Source organism: Ursus americanus, chromosome 12 (assembly GCF_024610735.1).
Source record: "Ursus americanus isolate L20-20 chromosome 12, mUrsAme1.1.p, whole genome shotgun sequence".
In the NCBI taxonomy this organism is placed as follows: domain Eukaryota; kingdom Metazoa; phylum Chordata; class Mammalia; order Carnivora; family Ursidae; genus Ursus; species Ursus americanus.
The window spans coordinates 6,380,410-6,404,848 of NC_142138.1; the positions used below are offsets into that span (position 1 = coordinate 6,380,410).

At 36.8% G+C, this 24,439-nt stretch overlaps 1 protein-coding gene across 2 annotated transcripts in view; it reads right to left on the reverse strand.

Moving 5' to 3' along the window:
- SPATA6 (spermatogenesis associated 6) overlaps positions 1-24,439 on the reverse strand; it is a 152,093-nt gene that overhangs the window by 74,622 nt on the left and 53,032 nt on the right. For both annotated transcript variants that reach the window (XM_045799593.2, XM_045799591.2), the window contains exons 6-9: positions 20,539-20,619; positions 16,308-16,601; positions 11,323-11,410; positions 3,162-3,202 (exon numbers count right to left, since the gene is read on the reverse strand). In XM_045799593.2, the coding sequence (XP_045655549.1) occupies positions 3,162-3,202; positions 11,323-11,410; positions 16,308-16,601; positions 20,539-20,619 (504 nt within the window). The remainder of the gene's footprint in view (positions 1-3,161; positions 3,203-11,322; positions 11,411-16,307; positions 16,602-20,538; positions 20,620-24,439) is intronic.

The window sequence follows — 24,439 nt, forward strand, 5'->3', positions numbered from 1 at the left end:
ACAATGTAAAGGTATTCTGTGTTTTATGTAGAGTTAGAATGGTTCTAATAATTCTGAACATATTTTTCACCTCCATTATGGCTGGTGAGACAGCTGAAAGCCATGCAGGACATAAGAACTCCTCACTGTTTGGCACTGTCCCATTATTATAGAATATCTAGCATCCCTGATCATTAAAAACCAAGAGTACTTCCCTTAAATGACTGTAAAAATGCTACCTGTTAATGTCTAAAATGCCACCGGGAGAGTGATACAGTCTCCACTGAGAACCCATGTACTAAATGAATGCCCATGACACAGGCATATGGAACCACATACAGTGGAGAGGGGGACTAATGGTAGAACAGAAAAGGAGAAGTGAAAAGAATACAAGCATTTATGAGAAGAGCTGGTTATAAGGCATCCAGGGTAAAGAGAGTTGAGTTTGGCCAAAAAAAATAGATGATGACCAAACAACTACAAATCTTAAAAAGGGAGGCAGCAGACACGATAGGTAAGGAGAAGTAGGAAAAATAGAAAAGTAAGGATGTTAAAAAGCCACTATCCCTCAGTACTTACCCTCCACTCAAATGAAACTAGTAGTTTCTCTTTTCTCCCAGGACACTGTACTTATTCCAAATCCCAAGACTTTTTTACATTGCTTTCCTTCTCTTGCCTGTGCAAAATATATTTCTCAACAGAATTCAGGCAGTCCCACTTTTCCAGAAATTTTTTTGCAAGTACTCCCACCTTTATGACTTTTTTTCCTTGTAGAAATCCTAGTGTTCTACTTACTGCCTCAATATTTATTAACCAGCTACTATGTGTCTATAAGAAGATCCTTTATTCTTTCCATAGAGAAGATAGCAGCGTTCAAGGCTATATATGCATTTCAATGAAAACTACCCCTTGAATATAAAAATAATCCTGTGAGTTTACTTACCACCCACTGCCTTACAAGGGTAGTATGAATGATCAACTTCTACTCTAACCCTAAAAGTGAAGAATCCAGAGATGAGAGTGGGAGAGAATTAAAGATGGGTAGAAGTTCAGTCCTTTCAAAGAATTCATGTGGAAAAGAGGATTGTAAATTTATATGACTATCTTTAAATGGACCAGCCAACACAGAGCTGGATTATAGTCACTTTAGGATAAAGATTAGAGTCCTATAAACTTTATTCCTGTCTCTCCATTCTGTATTTTTATATATTTGGTTGACTTGTTTTCTCTTAATAGTCCGCTCACACAGGGCACCTGGGTGGCCTAGTTGGTTAAGCGTCTGACTCTTGGTTTTGGCTCAGGTCATGATGGAGTTGGGCTCTACACTCAGCATAGTCTGTTTGAGATTCTCTCTCCTCCCTCTGCCCCTCCTGCTTGTTCTCTCTCTCTTCAATAAATAAGTCTTTAAAAAAAAATTCGCTCACACAATACACATATATTAGGAATCCATACCATATATCAGATAATATGCTAGGCGCTAGCAATTATCAATAAGCAAGACCAATAAGGTCCCTACCATCCTGGAACTTAGAGATTAGTAAAACAAGGAGATTTTAAACAAAGAAGCAAATAAAGATGAAAATAAATATGTGACTATAAATCGTGAAGAGTAACCTGAAGGAAATGTACAAAGACAGGCTTATCCCTTAGGTAGACCAACTAGGGTGGCTTCCCTGCAAGATAAGGAATATTATGCTTTTTGACCTATGTGTGTGCACACACACACACATGTATTACACACAACAGGGTGCTTGTGTGTGTGTGTGTGTGTGTGTGTGTGTGTGTGCGTGTGTTTGAATACATTCCACATAATAGGACAGGTCTGCACCAGGTGAATTAGGCCAAGCACACGCTCCTCTAGAAGCAGCCTTCAACAAGGGCACAACCATAGACACACAATATACAAGGGACAGTCCACCAATACAAATGCTACACTCATAGTCCATACTAGAGGTTCTCAAATGCCCATCCTTGGATAGATGGCAAGAGAGCTACATCAGAATCACCTGGAAACATGTTAAAAATGAAAAAATTTCCAGTCTCCATTCTCAACAATTTCAATTTAGTACCTGGAATGAATTTTTATAAAGTTCCATGTAGATAAGTCTGATACTCTGTTAGATTTGAGCCCTTAGTCATACAGTGCCTTGATTCATTACTTAACTGTTCCGTATTTCTTTCATCATGCTCAGAGCACAGCAAAGTACTCAAACTATGCTGTTCAGTGCCGGTAAACACAAAACAGATTGTTTTCAAGTAAATAAGCAAAGGTATTATAAGGAAAGCTATGCTTTTTGTTTTTGTTTTGTCTTCTCAAATACAATGACACTCCTTATCAAAAAGCTTTCACTTAGGAACAGAAAAGACAAACTCTGAGGTGATGCTTCTCAAAATGGAGGACACAGACTACTAGCGGTAAGGCAGATAATTTAATATGGTGCCCAAAGTGATTTTAGATGATACACAGGATTATTTTACATGGCACAAGGACATACACTAAATAACACTGCATTACAAAGGAAAAAATGTATTATCTTTTCAGTTCTCTTTCAGTCAGAAATCCTCAGTTAGCTATTGGTATGCCTCCTACGCCTCTCTATCATTGCTTATCTCATTTTAACAAATAGAGAACATGCCTCAGAGCCTTTGGAAAACAACCATTATCTAGCCAGAACTTTGTAACATTGTTTTGTTTTCACTGTATCCTCTAGAGCTATCATCCATTTAAAACAGAGGATACTGATTTTTCTTCATTATAGCAGTGAGGTAAAAAAAAAAGGTGAATTTAAAGAAAATAGCATAAATTGCATGCAGATATTGTAAAAATTATGAGGATGCTCTATGAATGAAGGTAAAAAAGAGTACTGTGCAAGGTATTACTAAAAGTAACCACCAATTTCTCTGTCTCTCTCTCACATACACATACACAAACACATTCAATAAGTAATTCATTTAAATGAATAATCAAAAGACGCAAATTGTAGGAAGACATTCAATGAAAAAGCTATTCTACCACTTGACATTGTAGCCAAAATAACGATACTCCAAGACATGACAATCTTGTTTGTGCATCTTCTTGACTAAATGATTATGATAATCTCGGACCATATATATAAGAAACGTACCATATGCTTTCATGTGAAAGCGAGGACAATTACCATTCTGTAATCTATACTACATACCTTATAATCCTTGGGTCGGTAGCAGCCAAGATGAGAATGATCTGAAAAAGGATGTACAAAAGAATTAAAGTATAAATTTTTCATATCAAAAAGAAGAAAATTTGGTTTTGTCTCTGGTTTTTGCTACTATCATTCTGTTTCTGATTATAATTTCATACAGCAGTTTTCAGATATATCCTAAAATCCCTTAACAATGCCATAGAAGTAAAGATGATATGCAACAAGCTAAAATCTGTATCCGTTCTTCAGTAATTAGGTCATTTCACAAATACTACTCTTTTTTTCACAAATACGATTTTCATTAGAGTTGGAGATATCAGAATATAGACTGAGTAATTTTTTGTTGCTGAGCAATTCGCCTACATGAAATGGATAATCTTTAGTAGATAAACCAGTTTATGATGACGCATAACTTGAATATACAGATCTGATAGATATTGCCAAACTGCATGTGTTCCCATTGCTGTGAGTCCTCGCTACAGTCAAGTGAGTATGATGGCAACAGGACTAGCGTTAGAGTGTGGTCGCAGAGGTGCACAGGCCTTGCACAAATAGACCCGTACTACAGTCCAGCCCCCAGCACCTCCTGTATAACCCTGGGCTCATTATTTAACCTTTCTACGTCGCAGATTCCTCATCTGTCTCATGTACCTCTTTTATAAGTTGTTTTAAATATTATATGAAATATTACCTATAAGGCAATAAAATAAACGTGAACTACTCTTACTAACTTCATCAGCACCGTTACTCTCAAGTTCCAAGTCAGACAGGCCTAGGTACAATTTCTGATTCCACCACTTAACAAATATATTACTTTGGTCAAGTTATATAATAAATCTGTGTTTCACTCCTCATTTTAAAAGTATGAAGACAATGTCTACTTTGCTTCAGAGAGTCACAGTAATGATTAAATTATACCGCTTATGAAAGTTCCTAGCACAGTATCTGCAACAAAGTGGATTATAAAACTATTCTAACTCTCTCCTGGGGTAAGGACCACTATACTGCAGATGCAGATTTTGGGTTTTCTTCATTATTAAAAGTCAACATTGAAGTATTTTTTTATAATAATTTTTTATAATAATTTTTATAATAATTTTTATTATGTTATGTTAGTCACCATACAGTATATCCTTAGTTTTTGATGTAATGTTCCGTGATTCATTGTTTGCGTGTAACACCCAGTGCACCATGCAACACTGAAGTATTATCATCTCTGTGTATTGACATTCAAGCAAATCGGAACCATAATTTGCAATTCTACTTCCTTACACACTCTAGTTAAAAGCATTCTAACATTCTATATTTTACTTTCCCAAAGCACCTTATCAAAAAATAAAAAGAAATGATTATATAGATAGAGACCTAGGATAGTCTATAATCAAAGAATTCCCTTTCTTTTATGGCATAAGATCTTGTTTGTTTTCCGGTGTCCTGAACCATTACATGAACAGCTGAAACATGAATGCCTTTCATACAAGGCTGGCTTCACCATTTAATTCAGTAAGACTCAACTTATTTCAAGTGCTTTTCAAAATTAAAAATAAAAATAAATCCCAGCTCAACTCCTCTTCCATAAAGTCTAATAATGTATAGCATGGCCACAGTAGCGGAAATAAGGACAAAATGAACCTAATTCTCCACACGTGCTAACTTTGAAAATTAAGGTAATAATTTCTGTACTTGGTATATATTCCTTCTGGCAGCTAATGTAATATTAAAAGTATCCGTATATTAAAACGCCAGTATGTCTTCTGCTTTCCATAAACCATTTATAAACTTATCCTAACAGAGAGAGATTTATAATTTTCTTTTATTTTTAGAAATCCAGCTGTTACTGAGGTTCCCAATGTTTTGCACTTAATCACCCTTACCCATAATTACTCACTAGCTATATTCTAAAAGCAGGAGATAAAGGAGAAAAAAGTCATGGCCCATGCTCACGATATGCTTGTAATTTACCTTGGTTAAGTTATACAAAGTTGAACAACAGCAGCAGAAAAGCAGCGGCTAAATCAGAATGGTACAGGCAATTAATGCTATTTTAAAAAGTCATATCAGAGATTAATCTCTCAAGGTTGAAGGCAATCAGAAAAAACTTCCTAAAGGAGGAGAGAGCTGACCGGGGCCTTAATGGATAGGTCATACTTGAGGAAGTATGAAGAAAAATTAGAGGTAACAGATTGTGCGTGCAAGTGTGTGTATGTGACCTTGATCACTTCTTTAAACCTCAGGTTCCTTGATCTGTAAAATGGAGATAAATAATAGTATCTAAAATTCTTGATTATTGTAAGTAACCAATGAAATATTAGCACTTAGAATCAAGGCCAGCAGAAAACACATTCAATAAATGTTAGCTATTACCTGGTTCTCTAATAACCTCATGAAATAGAATAGGCATTACGCACTGAATGTTTATCTCCTCCCAAAATTCATATGTTGAAGTCCTAACCCCCAAAGTGATGGTATGTGGAGATGGGACGTTTGGGTAGTAATCAGCATTGGATGAGGTCATGCAGATCGGTCCCTCGTGATGGAAAGAGCGCCCTTCTAAGAAGAGGCAGCAGAGAGCCTGCACACGCACATGTGCTCCCACGCTCTCCCTCTCTCTCTCTCAATCTCTTTCTCCATGTGCACACAACGAGGAGGTCATGTGAGCTTACAGGGAGATGGCAGCTTTCTACAAGTCAAGAGAAGAGATCTCAGAATGAAACCGACATTGTTAGCACCTCAATTTGGGGCTTCCCAGCCTCTAGAATTATGAGAAAAACAAATGCCTCTTGTTTAAGTCCCCGGTCCATGGTGTTTTGTTACGGCAGCCTGAGCAGACTGATAGAGCACGGAGATGAACGGTTGTTTCTACTGTACATTCCAGAAAGCTGACCCATATGTAGCTAGAAAGTAATGGAACTAAGGTCTTTGATTAGTTCACGCAAGAGAATGGAAGTGCCTTTAGTCTCAAAAATGACATCAAATTCTGGATTTGTTAACAAAATGGATGTGATATATAATGAAATTAGTCAAATATCAAGTAGCGACTAACCTAAACTAAATGTGGCTATCAGTCATCAAAATATTTCCAGAGCAACCATCTCATATAGAAACTAAGATCCACTTTGTACAAGGGTCACCATTCCTGCTGGGAGTAGTCTGACATCTTAGAGCCTTTGCATCCTTCCTCTTTCCACAGTTGACTCTCACCCAACAGGCTCAAATATGACTCAGTCCTTAAGGACCAATCCTCACTTTAACTAAGAAGGACTTAAGGAGCTTTAATCTCAAACTTAGCATCCCTGTATCAGCTCATTCTTTCTATCAAAGTAATTCTTGAGCCCCATTCTGACGATCACAGCCAGTATGTGTTCTCTATGAATCAATCGCTATTCTGGCAACCTCTACAGTACTCTACCTTGAAGGGTACTATCATCTTCCTTTTTATCATAATTTCAAGGAATTGATCCCCATTCTAGTAGTGAGTGCTACTACTATTGCAAAACATCCCTGCTGATGAATGTGTGATGAATTCACTCTATCTGAACCTTCAACGAGTATGCCCCTGGAGTCCTTTATCAGCAATTACCCTACTGCTATCCTAATGCCCACTAACATCCTAAGGTTGGCCACTGCTCTCCTGTGAGTCGTCATGGAGCACGCAGCCATGCATTTGCTATATTGCCAGTCCCTACAACTGGAAGCAAAGCTAAGATGTCCAGCTTTATAAAATAAAAGCAGGGTTTAGTATCTCTTAGGGGATCCCACCTTCTAAAAAGGAAAGACATATACATGTGTTCTCTGTCTCTTGCTCACTTATGATACCTTCACCAGAAACTGTTTCCTCCGACCTCTGATGTTTTCATCTTTCTTATTTCTATTGTTGTCTGAAGTCTCATCAGCAGAAGTCTCAGACTTTCCCCCTATTTTTCTGTCTGATGTTTAGCAAACAGCAAACTTATCAGTGACTGAAGAGTGATGATCATGAAAAAAGATAAATTAATGTCTCATAAGCACATGAAAAAACATTCAATGCCATTAGTCAAATGTAAATTAAAATTTCAGTGAAACAGGACTGCCTACTCACTAGAATGGTTAAAATAAAGGCAATAACAGGTGTTGTCAAAGATGTGGAGAAACCGGACCATCATACACTGCTGGCAGGAATGTAAAATGGTAGAGCCATATGGAAAACAACTGGCAATTTTTTAAAAAGCTAAACATAAATTTACTATATGAACTGGCAATACCATCCCTAAGTATCCAAAAGAAATAAAAACATATCTATGCAAAGACTTCAATGCAAATGCTCAAAGAAGCACCATTCATAATGGCCAAAAGTGGAAATAATCCGGGACTCAAGGTGCGAATATAGATTTATTGCAAATGGGTACGAGGAAACTCTTCTGGATGATAAAAATATTCTAAGAATGGACTGTGGAGATTTTATAACTGTGCAAATGTATTTTAAATCCTTCAGTTGTGTACTCAAAACAGGTGAGAATTCTATGATATATAAATTATAGCTTACTAAAGTTGTTAAAAATGTTTAATAATAGAGAAATGAAGAAACTAAAAAAGGAATTCCTGAAAATGACACAGCTCAGCTGCCCATGCTCTATGAGATGAGGCACACATTTAAATAAAAGCTGAAACAAATAAGATATTTTGCTAATAAGTATATATAAAATGACTATATGCTATTTTACTCAGAATAGTAAAATGTTACCATTTATTGTTCTCTATTCGAGTTATGACATATTAGGTTTTGGAATGCAATTTCCAATTTATTTTACTTTACAAACAATAACCACCAAACAAAGAGATTAGTGGAAGCTCATAAAAGATTACAATCTTAGGTAGAAATGAAACTCATAAAAGAATCTTCAAAACGAAGGGAATAAGAGAAGTTTCCTCCAAGGGGGAGACAGAATCTAACATCTTTTCATATTCTAAGCAAATAAAAAAGGGGCCAGGATGATGCCCTGAATTTCCTCTTCAAAAAACACCAATGATTGGATAAAGCTTACAAACATTCTTGCAGCACAGGACTTGCTGGATCTCTTCAAAAGGACTGTACAAATTACAATTAGAATGACATACCATGAAAATTCCAGATAAAGAAAATGTGCTTGAAAAATTTATCTTAAAAAAAAATACATCTAAGTGGAAATAGAGAAAGTGGGAGGAGAGTGGTGGGAGGAAGGAAGTTGGGGCGAGAAGCGCTGGACCCCAGACCAACCAGGGCTATTCTGGAACTCTCCAACAAGCCACTTAACCTGTCCAGGCCTCTGTCATTTTTTTTTTATCAAATAGAGTTAAATTCATCCTCATGTGATTATTATGATGACTAAAATAGTCAATAGTGGTGAAATGATATCCTATAAAAATCCTATAAAAACTTAAGAATTTTTAGGCAGGATAATTTGGCAAGAAAAGGTTTAAGAATTTGCATTAAAGTAAGATAGTCACTAATGAAAATTCACTCTATCATAAGAGATTCTATCATAAGAAATTCCCACATCTATCAATGGCTGATGAAACCCCAAAACACAACCACCCAATAGCTAGACAGGAAAAAAAAAGGCAGTCAAAGAATAGAAATGAGATGGAAAAACTCTTTACAGTAGAAGGGCAAGTAATAAATGTACAAAATAACAGAATTTTTAAAAAATCACTATTTGGCAAACTTTACAGTAATAAATTGTTTCAAGCAAGAATCATCACTGTATCCTAAAGGGGTCAAAGTTGAGGAGTGACAGGATATAATAGTCTGAGAGTATCTCCTCATTAATTACAAAGGGAAGAGATAGCACCTTTATGCTGGAGAAACCTCGCAGACCCCATCTTAATTAATGAGCAAATGAGTATCACCAGTAACGAAGCAGTATCACGTGCTTCCTGACATGTTGCACTGAGAGTGACACATCACATCTGTTCTATTCTGGGGGGAAATGAATAATCTAAATTTAATCATGAGGGGAAATCAAACAAACCCAAATTGAGGGACATTCAACCAAATAACCGGCCTGTACTTTTCAATATTATCAACGTCAAACACAAAGAAAGATTAAGGAACTGATCCATTTTAAAGAAAACTAAAGAGACATGTTAACTGGGGGCCATGTATCATGTGGAATTTCTTTTGCTATAAAGATATTATGAGGACAAGCAGCAAATCTGAGTTAGGTTTATAGATTAGTTATTATTATTATATCATTGTCAATTTTCTGCTTTTCTTAATTATATCACATAATATCTACATTAGTGTCCTCGGGCCGCCATAACAAAATATCATATAGACTGGGGGGCTTCTACAACGGTTCTGGAGGCTAGCAGTCTGAAATCCAAGTGCCAACGTGGTCAGGTTCAGTGGAGAGCTCTAGTTCTGGCTTGAGGATGGCTCCCTTCTGCTCGTGTCCTCATGAGGCAGAGAGAGAAGGCAAGATCTCTGGTTTCTCTTTTTAGAAGGGCACAGATCCTATCGTGAAGGCCCCACCCTCCTAACCTTATCTAAACCTAATTACCTTCCAAAGGCCCCATTTCCAAATACTACACATTTCGGGTTAGAGCTTCAACATAAGACTTTTGGCGGGACACAGTTCTATCCATAGCAAGGACATAGCAATGTCCTTGTCAAAAAAAAAAAAGTTTATACACAAACATACATACAGAGGTGGGGTGGGGGTGGGGAGGAGAGAGACTGAGGAAGAGGGAAAAACAATATTAGTATGTGTGGATTCTGAAAGGTATAGGGGGATTCTTTATACTTTTTCAATTTTTCTGTAAGTCTGAAATTATGTCTAAATAAAAAGTTAAAAGAAAAAAGCAGACTTCACTAATGACCTCTCTGATTGTACCTCTATGTAAGTAGCTGACTGCGGCGATCAAAAGTTACTGGAAACTCTAACAGTTCTGCTGGCAGATACATAATAATTATCAAAAAAATCAGACACTTCAGTGCATGCCAAAAACATCTTCCAAAGGAATATCTATATTGAAGTTATTTTCGATTTTCTTGTTCTTAAACCTTTTTTTCCATGTCCATAAATTTCTTCCAAGAGGGAAACAGAGTATAACATCTGTTCCTAATTTCATATAATCTGTTACTGTGGTTATAAAAGACTTATTGGTTACCACATCTATCTCCCTGCTAATGCTGAAAAAGCAAAATAAATGAACACAAGCTCTGCATGTTCTCGGAGAAGAATGTTTCATTTCCCCATTTTAAAAAAGGGGAATTCTACACTACAGTTTAGAAACGAAAAGAGATGGGAGACATGTTATGACTGTGTTTTTTTTTGACTGTCTCATTTTTCTTCTTCTGTGCCTTTCTCAGTGTGCAGTGAATTAACTTAAAGGCTGCTGGGGAATGCTTGCTGAACCGACTAACCAATGATTATAGATACTGACACTCAAATATCCTTAATCATATAATACCACTTAATCTTCCTCATAAAAGTCATCTTCAGATTGAACTTAATAACTTATCTAACCATTAGAACCAGGGCCTACGATGAAAAAAAGATTCCTATAAACTAATCTTAAAGGACATTATCTTTTCAGAAATGTAAGTATTATTATAACGATAGTGGATATTAAGGCCTGTGTGCTAGGGCATTTTACATGGTCATATTTACCGTGTTATCTCCATTCTTTAATCTACTAATTATCAAAGTAGTTAAAATGGTTTGTTCAAGAATGCCCAATTTATGAATAAGTGACAGGGCAAGTATTCAAATATATGTGTAAATGGATGTCCAAAACCCATAACATTGAACTTTTTTTTAGTATGGTGTTTCCCAAAGCCTATCCACAAATTAAAGAGTATATGTTAAGGTAGGAAAATGGTTCCATAGTCAAATAAATTTAGAAATTGTTGAGCAAAACAAAATCAGGTTTTTTTTTTTCTTCACTAGAAGGTAACCAGTCTTTAATATGCTACTATGTACTTTGAATCTCAAAGAGGGAGATTAGTTTATAGCAGCACAGAAATTCTATTATTTTTACCCATTATTATATGGGTATCCGACAAGTTGTAAAAAGTAGCACTGCGCCTTATTATCCAATAACACAGCAAAGAACCTATTTGTGTTCACTGATGCCAAGTGAAAGGCTTGACTGTAGCCAAGGCAACTAAAGCTATGAAGAGACACAACTTCGAACTTACCATTGTGCATCCTGGACCACCCATCTCTTTCACAGTCTCTGCCAGAAGATCCAAATAAAGCATCAGCCCTGGGACTTGGGGGGTCGACCTAGAAGGAGGAGGATTCAAAGTCAAAAAGAACTTAAATGTTCTTTCAGTCTCTTGGCACCAAAAAATCAACTCAAGTACATAGACCGTAGTCATCAGGTTAGCATGATAGCGCCTGTGTGGTTCAGGCATGTTCTGAAGCCAGAGCTTAGGTGAGTATTTTGCTGTTCATGTTTAAAAATAAAATTGAAATTAAAGTCCAGAAATTTTTAATTATAAATTTGAGTCTATTTTCAAACAAATTCACAGTTGAAACGTCCATTACCCCATTGCCTAGTGGGCTTTCCATGAGAAAGCTACAAAAAGAGGGATCTATTTTGCCACATTTGAAAAGCAAGTTTAGCCATTTGCTACTTAGATAGATGTTAAATTCAAACAGTGTCTTTACTTGGCTGCGTTCAGAGCCCAGCACGCGCAGTGCTTTATAGCTCACAGATTATTACAGAAGCATGTTTTCTAATGAAAAAGAAAAAAAGAGTGATATAAACCATAAAAAAGATAGCTCTATTGATCAACATTAAAAACTCTGTACATAAAAGGACTTTATTAAGAAAGTGAAAAGCAGGGGCGCCTGGGTGGCACAGCGGTTAAGCGTCTGCCTTCGGCTCAGGGCGTGATCCCGGCGTTATGGGATCGAGCCCCACATCAGGCTCCTCCGCTATGAGCCTGCTTCTTCCTCTCCCACTCCCCCTGCTTGTGTTCCCTCTCTCGCTGGCTGTCTCTATCTCTGTCAAATAAATAAATAAAATCTTAAAAAAAAAAAGTGAAAAGCAAATCATTTAATAAAAAACATATATATTTGCAAAGAATTATCTGATAAGGCATTAATATCCAGAATATATAAAGAAACTTCTTTTTTTTTTTAAAGATTTTATTTATTTATTCAACAGAGAGAGAGACAGCCAGCGAGAGAGGGAACACAAGCAGGGGGAGTGGGAGAGGAAGAAGCAGGCTCATAGCGGAGGAGCCTGATGTGGGGCTCGATCCCATAACGCCGGGATCACGCCCTGAGCCGAAGGCAGACGCTTAACTGCTGTGCCACCCAGGCGCCCCTATAAAGAAACTTTTACAACCCCCCCAAAAAAACTCCTCAATTAAAAAGTGGGCAAAGAACTTACATACACATTTCTCCAAAAGATACACAAGTGACCAATAAGCACAAGGGAAAATATTCACCATCGCCAATCGTTAGGGAAATACGAATCAAATCACAGAGATAGTACTTCATGATGTGAATGTACTTAATGCCACTGAACTATACACTTAAAATGGTTAAAATGGTAAATTTTATATTGTGTATACTTTACCACAATGTAAGCAACTTAAATTTTTAAAAAGGAGAGTGAAAAGACAAGACATAGAATGAGAAAAAATATTTACAAATCATACCTGATAAGGATTTAGAATCCTAAACATATAAAGCAAACTTACAACTAAATATCAAAAAGACAAAAAAAAAAACCCAAAATGGACAAAGAACTTGAATAGACATTTCTCCAAGGAAAATATACAAATGGCTAAAAGCACATAAAAATATGTTCAACATCATTACTTACTAGCGAAATGCAAATCAAATCCGTAATGAGAAAAAAAAAGCTATAATAAGAGACCAATCCACACCCCCTAGAATGGCTATAATAAAAAGAAAACAAAACAAAATAATAAGTGTTAGTGAGAGTGTGGATAAAGTGAAACCCTCATACGTTGCTGGAGAGAATGTAAAGTGGGACAGCCACTATGGACAACCGTCTGACAATTCCTCAACAAGTTAAACACAGACATACCACATGGCCCAGCAATTCCACTCCTAGGTATTAAAGCGATTAGGCATGAAAACAGGTACTCAAATGGAAACTTGTGTATGAATGTTCATGGAAGCACTACTCGCAGAACCAAAAGGTAAAAACAGCCCAATGTCCGTCAACAGATGAATGGATAACCAAAATGTGGATATATCCACACAATGAAATGTTATTCAACCATAAAAAGAACCCAGTACTGATACATGCTATAACATGAATGACACTTGAAAACACTGTGCTAAATAAAAAATGCCAGGCAGGAAAGTCTACATATTGTATGATTCCACTTAGATGAAAAGGCAGAAGAGGAAAACCCATATAGGAAGCAGATTATGGTTGCCAGGGGCTGAAGAAAGGAAGAAATGGTGAGTGAATGCTTAATGAGTACAGGGTTTCTGTTTAGGATGATTGAAAAAGTTCTGGAACCGTATCGTGGTGACAGTTCCACAACATGTACTTACTGCCACTGAAATTACACACTTTAAAATGGTTGAAGTGGTACATTTTATGTTAGGAGTATTTAACTGCAATAGAAAAAAAGATCCTATTCTATATCAAGGAAAAAGAAAATAATTCTGTTTAACTTTTCTGGGATGGTTGTGCCAGTTTGTTGGGGAGCATGCTAGCATGCTAGCTGTTTCTTGAAACTGTTCCTTACTAAGTGAGACTGTTTCTCGCACAATGTATGTAGAACTAGAATGTCTTTCCTAAAAGTACTCACTTTTTGCATATGCATGTATGAAATTATTATTTTTTTTTGAGAGATGAGGGAGGGAGGGAGGGGAAGGGATGGAAGAGGGAGAGAGAGAGAATCTTTTTTTTTTTATTTTTATTTTTTAGATTTTATTTATTTATGTGACAGAGAGACAGCCAGCGAGAGAGGGAACACAGCAGGCGAGTGAGAGAGGAAGAAGCAGGCTCCCAGTGGAGGAGCCCGATGTGGGACTCGATCCCGGAACGCCGGGATCACGCCCTGAGCCGAAGGCAGACGCTTTAATGACTGCGCTACCCAGGCGCCCCCGAGAGAGAGAGAGAATCTTAAGCAGACTTCATGCCCAGCATGGAGCCCCATGTGGGGCTCCATCTCACAACCCTGAGCTCATAACCTGAGCAGAAATCAAGAGTCGGATACTCAATCGACTGAGCCACCCAGAAGCCCATGAAATTAAAATTTTATCAATTTATTAAGTGCTTTTGAAATCATGAATGGCTACGGGGGAAGAAAAGACATCTCTATGCAAATACAATTGGAAAAATCCCATTTCCTATATAATTATATAAGCAATTTTTTTTAAAGATTTATTTATTTATAGGAGTGAGAGAGTGAGCGGGGAGGGGAGGGGCAGAGGGAGAAGGAGCAAATCTCAAGCAGACTCCCCGCTAAGCCCAGAGCTCGATGCGGGGTTCAATCTCATGATCCTGAGATCACCACCCGAGCTGAAAACAAGAGTCAGACCGAGCCACCCAGGCACCCCAATGTAAGCAATTTTCTAACTGTGGGCTTAGAAGTATGCATTTTTTTTTCTGTTCATTGGAAAGCTGTAGAGGAAATCTCTTCAATGAAAACATTAAGGCCTACACCCAGCAGTATTAGAATTATTCCACTTTGAACAATGGTGTGAAAAACAGTAGCTTAATGTGCATTTGAAGAGTAATTATTTCCCTCAACAATTTTTTTTTTTTTTTGTGGTTAACTCACACTAACTATTACTGGTTATTTTGCACACAGGCATTTTAATTAAAATGCTACTATTCCTTCAGATTAGAATTTAATATATCCTTTCTTTTCAACTTAATTTACAACTGTGAGCAGTCATAAAATGAAAGGTTTTCTTGAAACTGCCATCAAACAAGCAAGTAAATCTTATCTGAATATGCCAAACAATAAAAACTCTGCCCAGCACCTATAAACAAGTTCTATAGGAAAAAAGACAAACATAATCACAATAACCTCAATAAAATATCACCATTTAAAAGTACACATTATAAGTTTTCTTTTTACAATAAAAAATCTGTTACTTAAGGTTAAAAGAATAAAGGATTTGTAGTCAAAATATATAGATGGAATGAAATGTTGCTTAATGTAATTACATCTAAAATTAAGAAAAAATATATCACACACAAAAAATCTGAACTTTCAGATGGTGTATTTTCAGAAACCCATTAGACTATCCAAGGAGCATCTTTACATGTTTACAATTATATTTACATATTAGAATTTAGGAAAAATGAATTAGACATTAAAGTCAGAAGTAACTTTATAGATAACCCCAAAAGTTGCTTTGCTTCTGTAGGCACTTAAATCTTAACATTCATTATTATTATATGTATTTATTAGTAATTATTATTAAATTGCAAGCTTTTGTTAAAGAAATGTTTTTAGGATAAAAATTCTTCGCAAAAATTCAAGAAACTATGAGAATTCTAAGAATGTCCTTTATTAAACATTCTGAAATATTACAGACCCTTAAAATTAGCCAAAGTCTACCTGACTATCACATGACCACAAGCTCTAAGCTTAAACCATATCAAAAGCAGTCTTCTGTTTGGGAAGATTAGAAGTATGCTACCCTAAGTTAACTCTCTTCATTTTCAAAGGCCTTCCCATCCTCATCGAATAATGATTTGCTTCAAAGATCCATCATATAAGGTTTACCCAGGAGACATAATATCAAAGGAAACTTAACTTTCCATTATAATTTTTAAAAAGGCTAGAAAAGGGAAGTCTTCCTTTTCATAAAGAAAAGTTGGTCCTCTTTTAAAACCCTACTTTGCCATTTTAGTACTAATGTCAATTACATCTAAGTTCAATTTGTAGAGTTATTACACTGTCCAGTGTGTAGGAAGAAAGGAAACGGATTCTTAAAGGATTTAACATGGTATTCATAATGGAACTTGATCTCTGTCAGGTTTAAAGACTGACAAAAGAATGTTCTTTTACTCTAAGTTAATTTTCCATTTTAGATTGCTAGGCTAACAGTTCAGGAAAGAAAATTATTAATAGAAGCCAGAAATTGAAAGAAGTTTCAGAATACTATTTTAGTGAGAGAACATCTTAGATCAGTTTCAGATGGAAATGTTTAAGAGAACACATACATGTCTAATCACAAATGGAGGTTTATCTGTTTCTTTTTTGAATTCATAGGGTCCCAGATTTAAATGGGCCAGCCGCCGCCTGGTGTCTTCAGAGAGCTCACACATGCGTCTTTTTGTGTAGGGAGATGGAGAGTGTGATTTTGAAGAAATTGTAGGCTGTTCGTAGTTTTTTGCATTTATGCAATACTTATTTCTCTCAGGTGACTTGGATTTTTTCTTTTGTGACCTTGATGTTCTGCTTTGCAGTCTGCCGTGTGATTTTTCAACTGGAGCCGTGTGGTAAATAAATTTATCCTACACATAAAAAATAAAAATTAACTTGGGCAGAAGATACATGTAGAGATTATGTATATTTATCTATAAATTACAGGTAGAAGAAAGCTTTAAAAATTAATGTAAGGCACATATAATCTATCAAAGCCAACTGGTCTTTCCTATCTATGCTAGCTAACTCTTTGTCTAGTCGGTAATAAAGTATATGGTATTCTTAAGTCTAACAAGTACTTATGAAAATCAAAGCCCAGTATTTAATCATTTGAAAAATCTAGGAAACAAAGTCAGAAAAATTAGTTTTCAGTGTACTAAAAAATTAATGTAAACGTTGGTTTATCATTTGTAATTAAGTATCCAAGTAATTGGCTATATAATTTAAGAGGGTTTTTGTTTTGTTTTAGAGAGAGTGTGTGTGCGAATGGGGGGGAGGGAAGAGCGAGAGGGATGGAAGGATAACATTTTATTTAGTCTCTGCCTTATGAGTGCCTTAAAATTTGGATTACAAGTAAATAATATAAGACCTCTTGACTCATTATCTAGAATTATAAGATTTCTAATATTAGAGAAAATGGACAGTTGAGAGAATTTGTCTTCCTAACTTTAATCATTTTAAAAACCTATCAACCCTAGCTCCTTCTCTACTTTCTCAATCCCTCCTTCACCACTTGCTAAGGGTATCCATTCTCAGTAAATATTAAAACATCAATGTCGTATAGAAGGGAAAAGAGTTAAATATTTTTAAAAAGTAGGTAAACAGGAAAAATATGTATTTTCCTAATTGGAAAATAAGTCCATGAGTTTCATACAAACCTGCAGCATCAGATTATTTCCTCATCTCTCCTCTACAGCTGCTGATAGGCTCCCAGTCCTCCTCCCACCTTGCTCAATGACTTCAAGCAATAATTCAGAGTTTCTCTACCTTGTCACACTTCGTCTCTCTCTATGACATCACACGATGCACAGAGGCAGGAGCGCGAGCACATGTAAGGACCTTCGAGGTGTAATAAACGTTCAAGCAGTGACTCTTTCCAAGACCTTGGACTCAGACTTCTATTTCTCGGCTTTAATTACCTTCTTCCACATCATCTTAGATTTCATCATTATGCAGATCCATTGCATCTCAAACTCTGAAAATCCCTTGATGACCAAAACGACTTTTCCTCATTTTACTTCTTTTGTTGTCACTGAATCTGCGACCTGCCCTCCTCACCTCCTCAGTCCCTGGACCTCTTTTTCCCCAGACCTTCATACATTTTTAATATCTCTTACTTCCAGACCCAGAAGAACCCAACATCATCCATTTCAGCTATGCTGTAAAGTTCCTCCTTACCTAACTCTGGTTGTACCAAACCTAAACTAGCTAACCCCATCTTCTTCCGTCATTACAGGTTTTCGAATGTTGACTACTACTAGAGGAAGTTATAAGCTGGGGCAGACGTAGTGCAGATACACACTGTCTAACTCTGCCCGATCCTCAATGTAGCCCATTACTGCCCAGGAAAACTTCAAATAGTGGCTGCTATATGCTGTGAACACGATGGCTCTCTCTTGCCAACAGGATAATAGCTTGGGACACAAAGAGACTTCAAAAGTGCTATTGTCTCTTACTCCTATTTGAAAACCTTCCTGCCTCCATGTGAGTGAGCCAAAATTAGCCTACTAGATGCTGAAAGTCTTGTGGCCACCACCCCAGCTAAAATCAAGCAAATTCTCAGAAATGTAAAGTCCCTCCCAGACCAAAAACTCAGCCAACTACCAGAAATGAATGAAGTCATCCTAGTTCATTCAGCTCTGGCCTCGCCAGTTCACCCAACCAATCCACAGAACTGTGAAAAACGTTGTTTTAAGCCACTAAGTTAGTGTTGCTTTTTACACAGCAAAAACTACCTGATCTAGCACACAAATTAATAAAACTGCTATTGATATTTAACTAATTAATAATCAATTCTACCTTCAATAGGTAAAAAGAATAAGTAGAAAACTAGTTTTATTTCAGGAAATCACAATATACTTAATTTTTTCAATCCATTAAAACTGGTGACAAAACATCAATTTGGAAATAATATGCCAAAAGGAATAAAGATCATTATAAGTATTTGTAAACTTAAATAATTTTATTGTTTCTTTCACTCATTCTTCTTTTAAAAACCAAAATGGCTTGTCTTATTCTTATGTTTGAACCTGAAAATGCGGCTTTGTAGCCATTAAAATTTTAATTGTAACTAATACTCACTCTTTAAAAAGCAGATTTATCACATTCTTAAATAAGGTCAAATAAGATTAAAATTCTGGCTGTTAACATTTAAAATTTTAATGTGTAAGTGTATACTCTGTTATGCCTACCAGATAATGTTTTCTAGCTTGTATTTTAACTATTGTCTTCTCTCCTAATTATCTTTAAAAATAAAAAAATAAAAAAATAAAAAACCTTAGTAACAGCCATCAAATTCACTAATTGTATGTTACGTGCCAGACACATTGCCTATTCTCTAATTTAATCTTTAAAGCAGCCTTGTGAGTAACTTGAACCCAGATCTGTCTGATTCTGAGGCATATTTTCTTAAACGCTGCCTGACGCCAAAACCTATCCTATTTTCTTACATCTGTTCAATAAAGAACAAATGACAAACACTGAAATAGCAAGTTAAAAAAAGAAATGAGTCTCCCCAGAAGTTTATGGAGGAAAACGTTAGTTCCTAAGCCCAATGAGACTACTGATGAGGGGACAATTTTACATTTACAAAGACCTTCCACCAAGCTGTACACTTAGAATGTACTTTTCTGTGCATATGCCATAGTTCATACAAAAAAACACTTTTCTAGCCACCCACCAGAAGGGCAGATCCCAATGAGGAGAGAAAAATTTTGTCTGAGTCCAGGTAAACTACTGTTAACAATTTACAAATATACACAGTACATAACTCAAAACAAGTCAGTAACATCTTTGCATTTGGCAAGCATAGTTCGTTAGATCTCTAATAGCTGCATTTCAGCCTGCATTTCAAAGGTAATTAACTATACCCAAACTGGCACACTATGTATCTTGCTAAACAAATAAGAATGATCCCCTTGATAAATTTATATAACCACGCTTTACCTTTCTTAGCTTATGTTACAGTTACCATCCTCAGCAAATTTACTCTGAAACTGAGAATGCAGTAAATTAATACTCCACTCTTTCCATCATAGGTCCAGTCCTGCCTTGTCTGGGTCCTCTGGGCTTTATATGTTACTGGCTCTTCATCACAGGCTGGTCATTGTTACCTAATCAGAATGCAACTGCATATGAGTGATGCCTAGACATTATTAGATAACCTGTGGACAAGGCAGTAAGATGATCCTGGTGACTGAGTAAAAAGTTAGACAAGAATGAAATATTAGGTCCAGATATCTCAGTTTACTAAAGGCGGTTTTTACAAATATAGAAGGTACTTAGGTTGGAGTGTCCAAGCTTCCCTTGGTCTGATAGTATTAGTATGGCCACTAAACTGAGCAAGAGTCATATAAGGAATTAGAGACACTCAAGAAACACCAATATCCCTGCATGAGAACCTCTGATCACATTTGCTAAGAGGTATCCCTTGAACTTTCTGCAGTCACCTGTAACTTCTATAAGATTTACAGAAGCTTCAGATCTAGTTCTCTGTGGGACTTCTTGATCTCAACATCTTTCTGGCAGGCTGATTTCTTTGCATTAAAAAAAAAAAAAAAGGCCCACGGAGTTACAAAATAATAACAATAACAACATGGCGCCATCTATCATGTGTACCAGACTTTTCACTCTCATGTTTAAGATGCAACCAAACTGCAAAATACCTCTGATACTTGTTTTGTTTCAAGATTGACCCAAAAAAGTGAAAAGAGTTGCAGCCAAAATAAAAGAATAATTCTTGCCCAATGCCCACAAATACGAACAAATAAGTTAAACCATTAAATACTTTAAATAAATGATTTCAACCTGAGTGCGGCACTTCCTTGAACTTATCAGACATTCAGTAATCACTGAGGTTGTAGAAAATTCCAGCTTTGGAGCAATTCCCTGAAGGGGAAAAAGGTATTATTAGATATTTCAATTTTTTAAAAAATATAATTATTAGTGATAAAACTATGACCTGAAGTAACAAACACTTGTCAAGATTTTGCTGCTTCATTTGTTAGTTTGACCTTCTTGTTAAAGATAAGACAACACAGTGAGGCTAAATGTTAGCAAGAACAGTTTCATTGCTGATGATTCCCTTACAAGTGAATATATTACCTTTATGGAAAAATTAATATATTTTTTCATTTTCAAGTATTCTCCTGTTAAATGATTCTAAGATTTTTAAACAATGCTATAATATTAAAGTCATAAATATATAAAAATACTTAATGGATTTAAGTTCTTTTTACTTTTACAAATTAAGACACACTTAACTACATAAATGCTCTGGATAGTCTCCTCATGTTAAAAAAAAAAATTACAGCTTCTAGGTATGCAGTTCTTGAAAACAGAAGAGAGAGAAGTCTCTACCAATTTCTCCAACACTTTTTCCCATAATGTATAGGTTACACTCAGCTCTATGAAGGAGCCTGGCTTCTATTTCTCACAACATTTCAAACATCAGCTTGAACACTATTTTAAAATAAGTGGAGACAATGGTCAAATTCAAAGGAACAGTCACGAAGCACCTGCCAGGGCATGTGGAAGCACACAAACTGTACATTCACCGAAGCATTAAAAGACATTGTGTATGCCCAGGGCGACTTCATTCTCGTATAGCAGAAGTCAGATATCTGTCCTTTGCAAACCCAGCCTTTGACATACTAACTTGAGAGTTTCAAATGTCATATTACGGGAAAGGTAAATATGAGTTGCCTAAGAATTAACTCAATGATTGTTTTTCTGCAAATATAACTTTTATTAATGAAGTCCATTATGCCTATTTGTTACTTATCTATTGCCTCACAGGATATGACTTAGCAATTGAAAACAAGACTAAACACTTAGTATCTCACATAGTTTCTGTGGGTCAGGAATCCGGCAGAGGCTGAACTGGGTGGTTCTGGCTGGAAATCTCTCAGGAGATGGCAGTCAAGGTGTTGTCTGGGCTGCTGTCATCTGCAGGTTTGCCTGGGGCAGGAGGATCTGCCTCCTAAGGAGGCTTGTTCACATAGCTGTTGGCTGGAGGCCTCGGTTCTTTTCTAGCTTTTAGCAAGAGGACTCAGCTCCTCATCCCATAAACCTCCCCATAAGACTGCTTGAGTGTCCTCACGCCAGGGCAGCTAGTTCTCCCAAAGCAAAGCAAGGAGGAAGCCATAATCACTTTTATTACCTAGTCTCCTAAACCTAACACTGTCACATCCATCACACCCTATTTATTAGAGTCCCGAAGTATAGCCCACACTCAAGGACAAAGGAGTTAGACTTCGTTTTCAGCAGAGGAATACCAAAACTTTGCGGACTTATTTTTTTTTTTTTAAGATTTTATTTATTTATTCGACAGAGATAGAGACAGCCAGCGAGAGAGGGAACACAAGCAGGGGGAGTGGGAGAGGAAGAAGCAGGCTCATAGCGGAGGAGCCTGATGTGGGGCTCGATCCCAGAACGCCGGGATCACGCCCTGAGCCGAAGGCAGACGCCCAACTGCTGTGCCACCCAGGTGCCCCTACGGACTTATTTTAAAACCACCACAGTCCACCCTCTGACCACAAGCTACTTACATTCCTTTCATGTGTAAACTGAACTCATGTTCTACAACGAAGAGAAAAAAAAAAGAAAAGAAGTCTCATCCTTTTACGACTTCAGCCTGAAATCCAGGATGCTGGCATCGAAGTCAAATCCTTATTCAACCTCCTCAGATACGGTTCTTTAAGGACAGCTCCTAGAATACAGTTCCTCAGCGTAGACGACTTATGAACCAGAGACAAGTTATCTGCCCCACACGTACCCAAAGCACACACACGCAGCAGCTGCAGGATAATCACTCTAGATATTCTTGTTCAGAAAGGGAGAAAACAAGAGTCAAACAGGGATCACTGGGCCATAGAAATTCTAAAATGCAGCCAGGAAAATGTTAGAAGTTCCTTGATTAGAAGTTTAGTCCTGTTCCTGCCTAGAAATAACTATCCTCTGGGCTCCTCTGGGCTCTTGTTTCCAACCTTTGAATTGTCATTCCTTTCCAAGGAGAAGTAGACCATGTTTGGGGCTGCACAGTGTTCTGAGCATGAGTCGTGTCAACAGAATTTTGGGGGTCCAAAGGCCTTTTCATTTTGTGAGGTCTCTGCATCTCAGACCAAGCTGGTGTTTCTACTAATATAATGCTCTTAAAAAAAAACATATCGGTTCTTACATGAATCTTACTAAGTGCACGCCATTAGACATAGCTACATCCTCTCTACGTGCCGCTTCTGCTGAGACTGCCCTTAAGCATCTCGAAAAACCGATGTTTGACTAAATAATTTTCTAAGACAACATCTTGGATCTTTCTGAGATTTTAATGAAGGATTTTATAGTTATACCTTTGGTCTCACCATCGGACCACAATTTCCCAAAAGTGCCTGGAATGACTTTTGCTCAGAAATCCTTCCTTAATTTTAGCATTATTTGCCATTAGGAAAGGCTGGGGATCTTCAGAAACAGTAAGTTCCAAATCCTTTTTGCTAAACAGCCTTTTCTTTTGCTTATCTCTCTCCTCTCATATTTTGCCGTAAGGCAGCAAGAGAAAATCAAGCCGACCCTCTAACTCTCTGGCAGTCTTAGACACACCATTCATTTCATTAGCTACTTCTCTCCTTCCCATATTACTACTGCAGGTGACTGTGTGGCGAAACTTCCTGCCATTACATAACAAGGAACCCGTTTATCCCTAATTTCCGATAACATTTACCTTATTTTCCTGCAAACTCACATCTGAGTTTCTTCAAGACCTTTCAAGCTTTCACATTCTAGCAAGGACTTTCCAGCTTCTGCCCTCTCTATAGAGGTGCTTGAATGTCTTCACACATGGCAGTTGGCTTAGCCCAAAGTGACTGATACAAGATGAGAACAAGGAGGGAGCCACAGTGCATTTAATGATCTGGTCTCCAGTCTGATACTGTCACTTCACAGCGTTTTATCTGTTAGAGTCACTAAGTATAGTCTGGAGAATTAGCTCTGCCTTTGGAAAAGAGAAGTATCAGATCATCTGTAGCCTGGACTGAAACTTTTCACTTTATCCTTCCCCACATATCACTAGTCACATAGTAAATACTCAGTGTTTTAGGTGTTACTTTCACTGAGATTTCAAAACCAAAATGTATCAGTTGGGGTTCTCCAGGAAAACAGAACATATATATAACTAATATATATATATATATATATATATATATATATATATATATATATATATATATATATATATATATATATATATATAAAGAGAGAGAGATTTATTTTAAGGAATTGGTTCATGCAATTGTGAGAGTGGCAAGCCCAAAATCCATAGGGCAATCCACAAGCTGGCAACTCAAACAAAAGTTGATATTGCAGTCTTGAGTGTGAAATTTGTAAGCAACCAGCACACTGGAAACTCAGGAAGTATTTCTACACAACAGTCCTGAGGCAGAATTCCTCATTGTTTCGGAAACCTCAGTTTTTGCTCTTCAGGCCTTCAACTAACTGGATGAGATCCAGCTACACTGTCAATGATAATCTCCTATACTTAAAGTCAACTGTTTGTAAATATTAATTACATCTACAAAATACTTCACAGTAACATCTAGACTAGCGTTTGGCCAAATAACTGGGCACCATAACCTAACCAAGTTGACGCATAAAATTAATCATCACTCCATCTCAAATGTCAGTTCCTCTATGAAGTCTATAAGATGTAATTCATTCA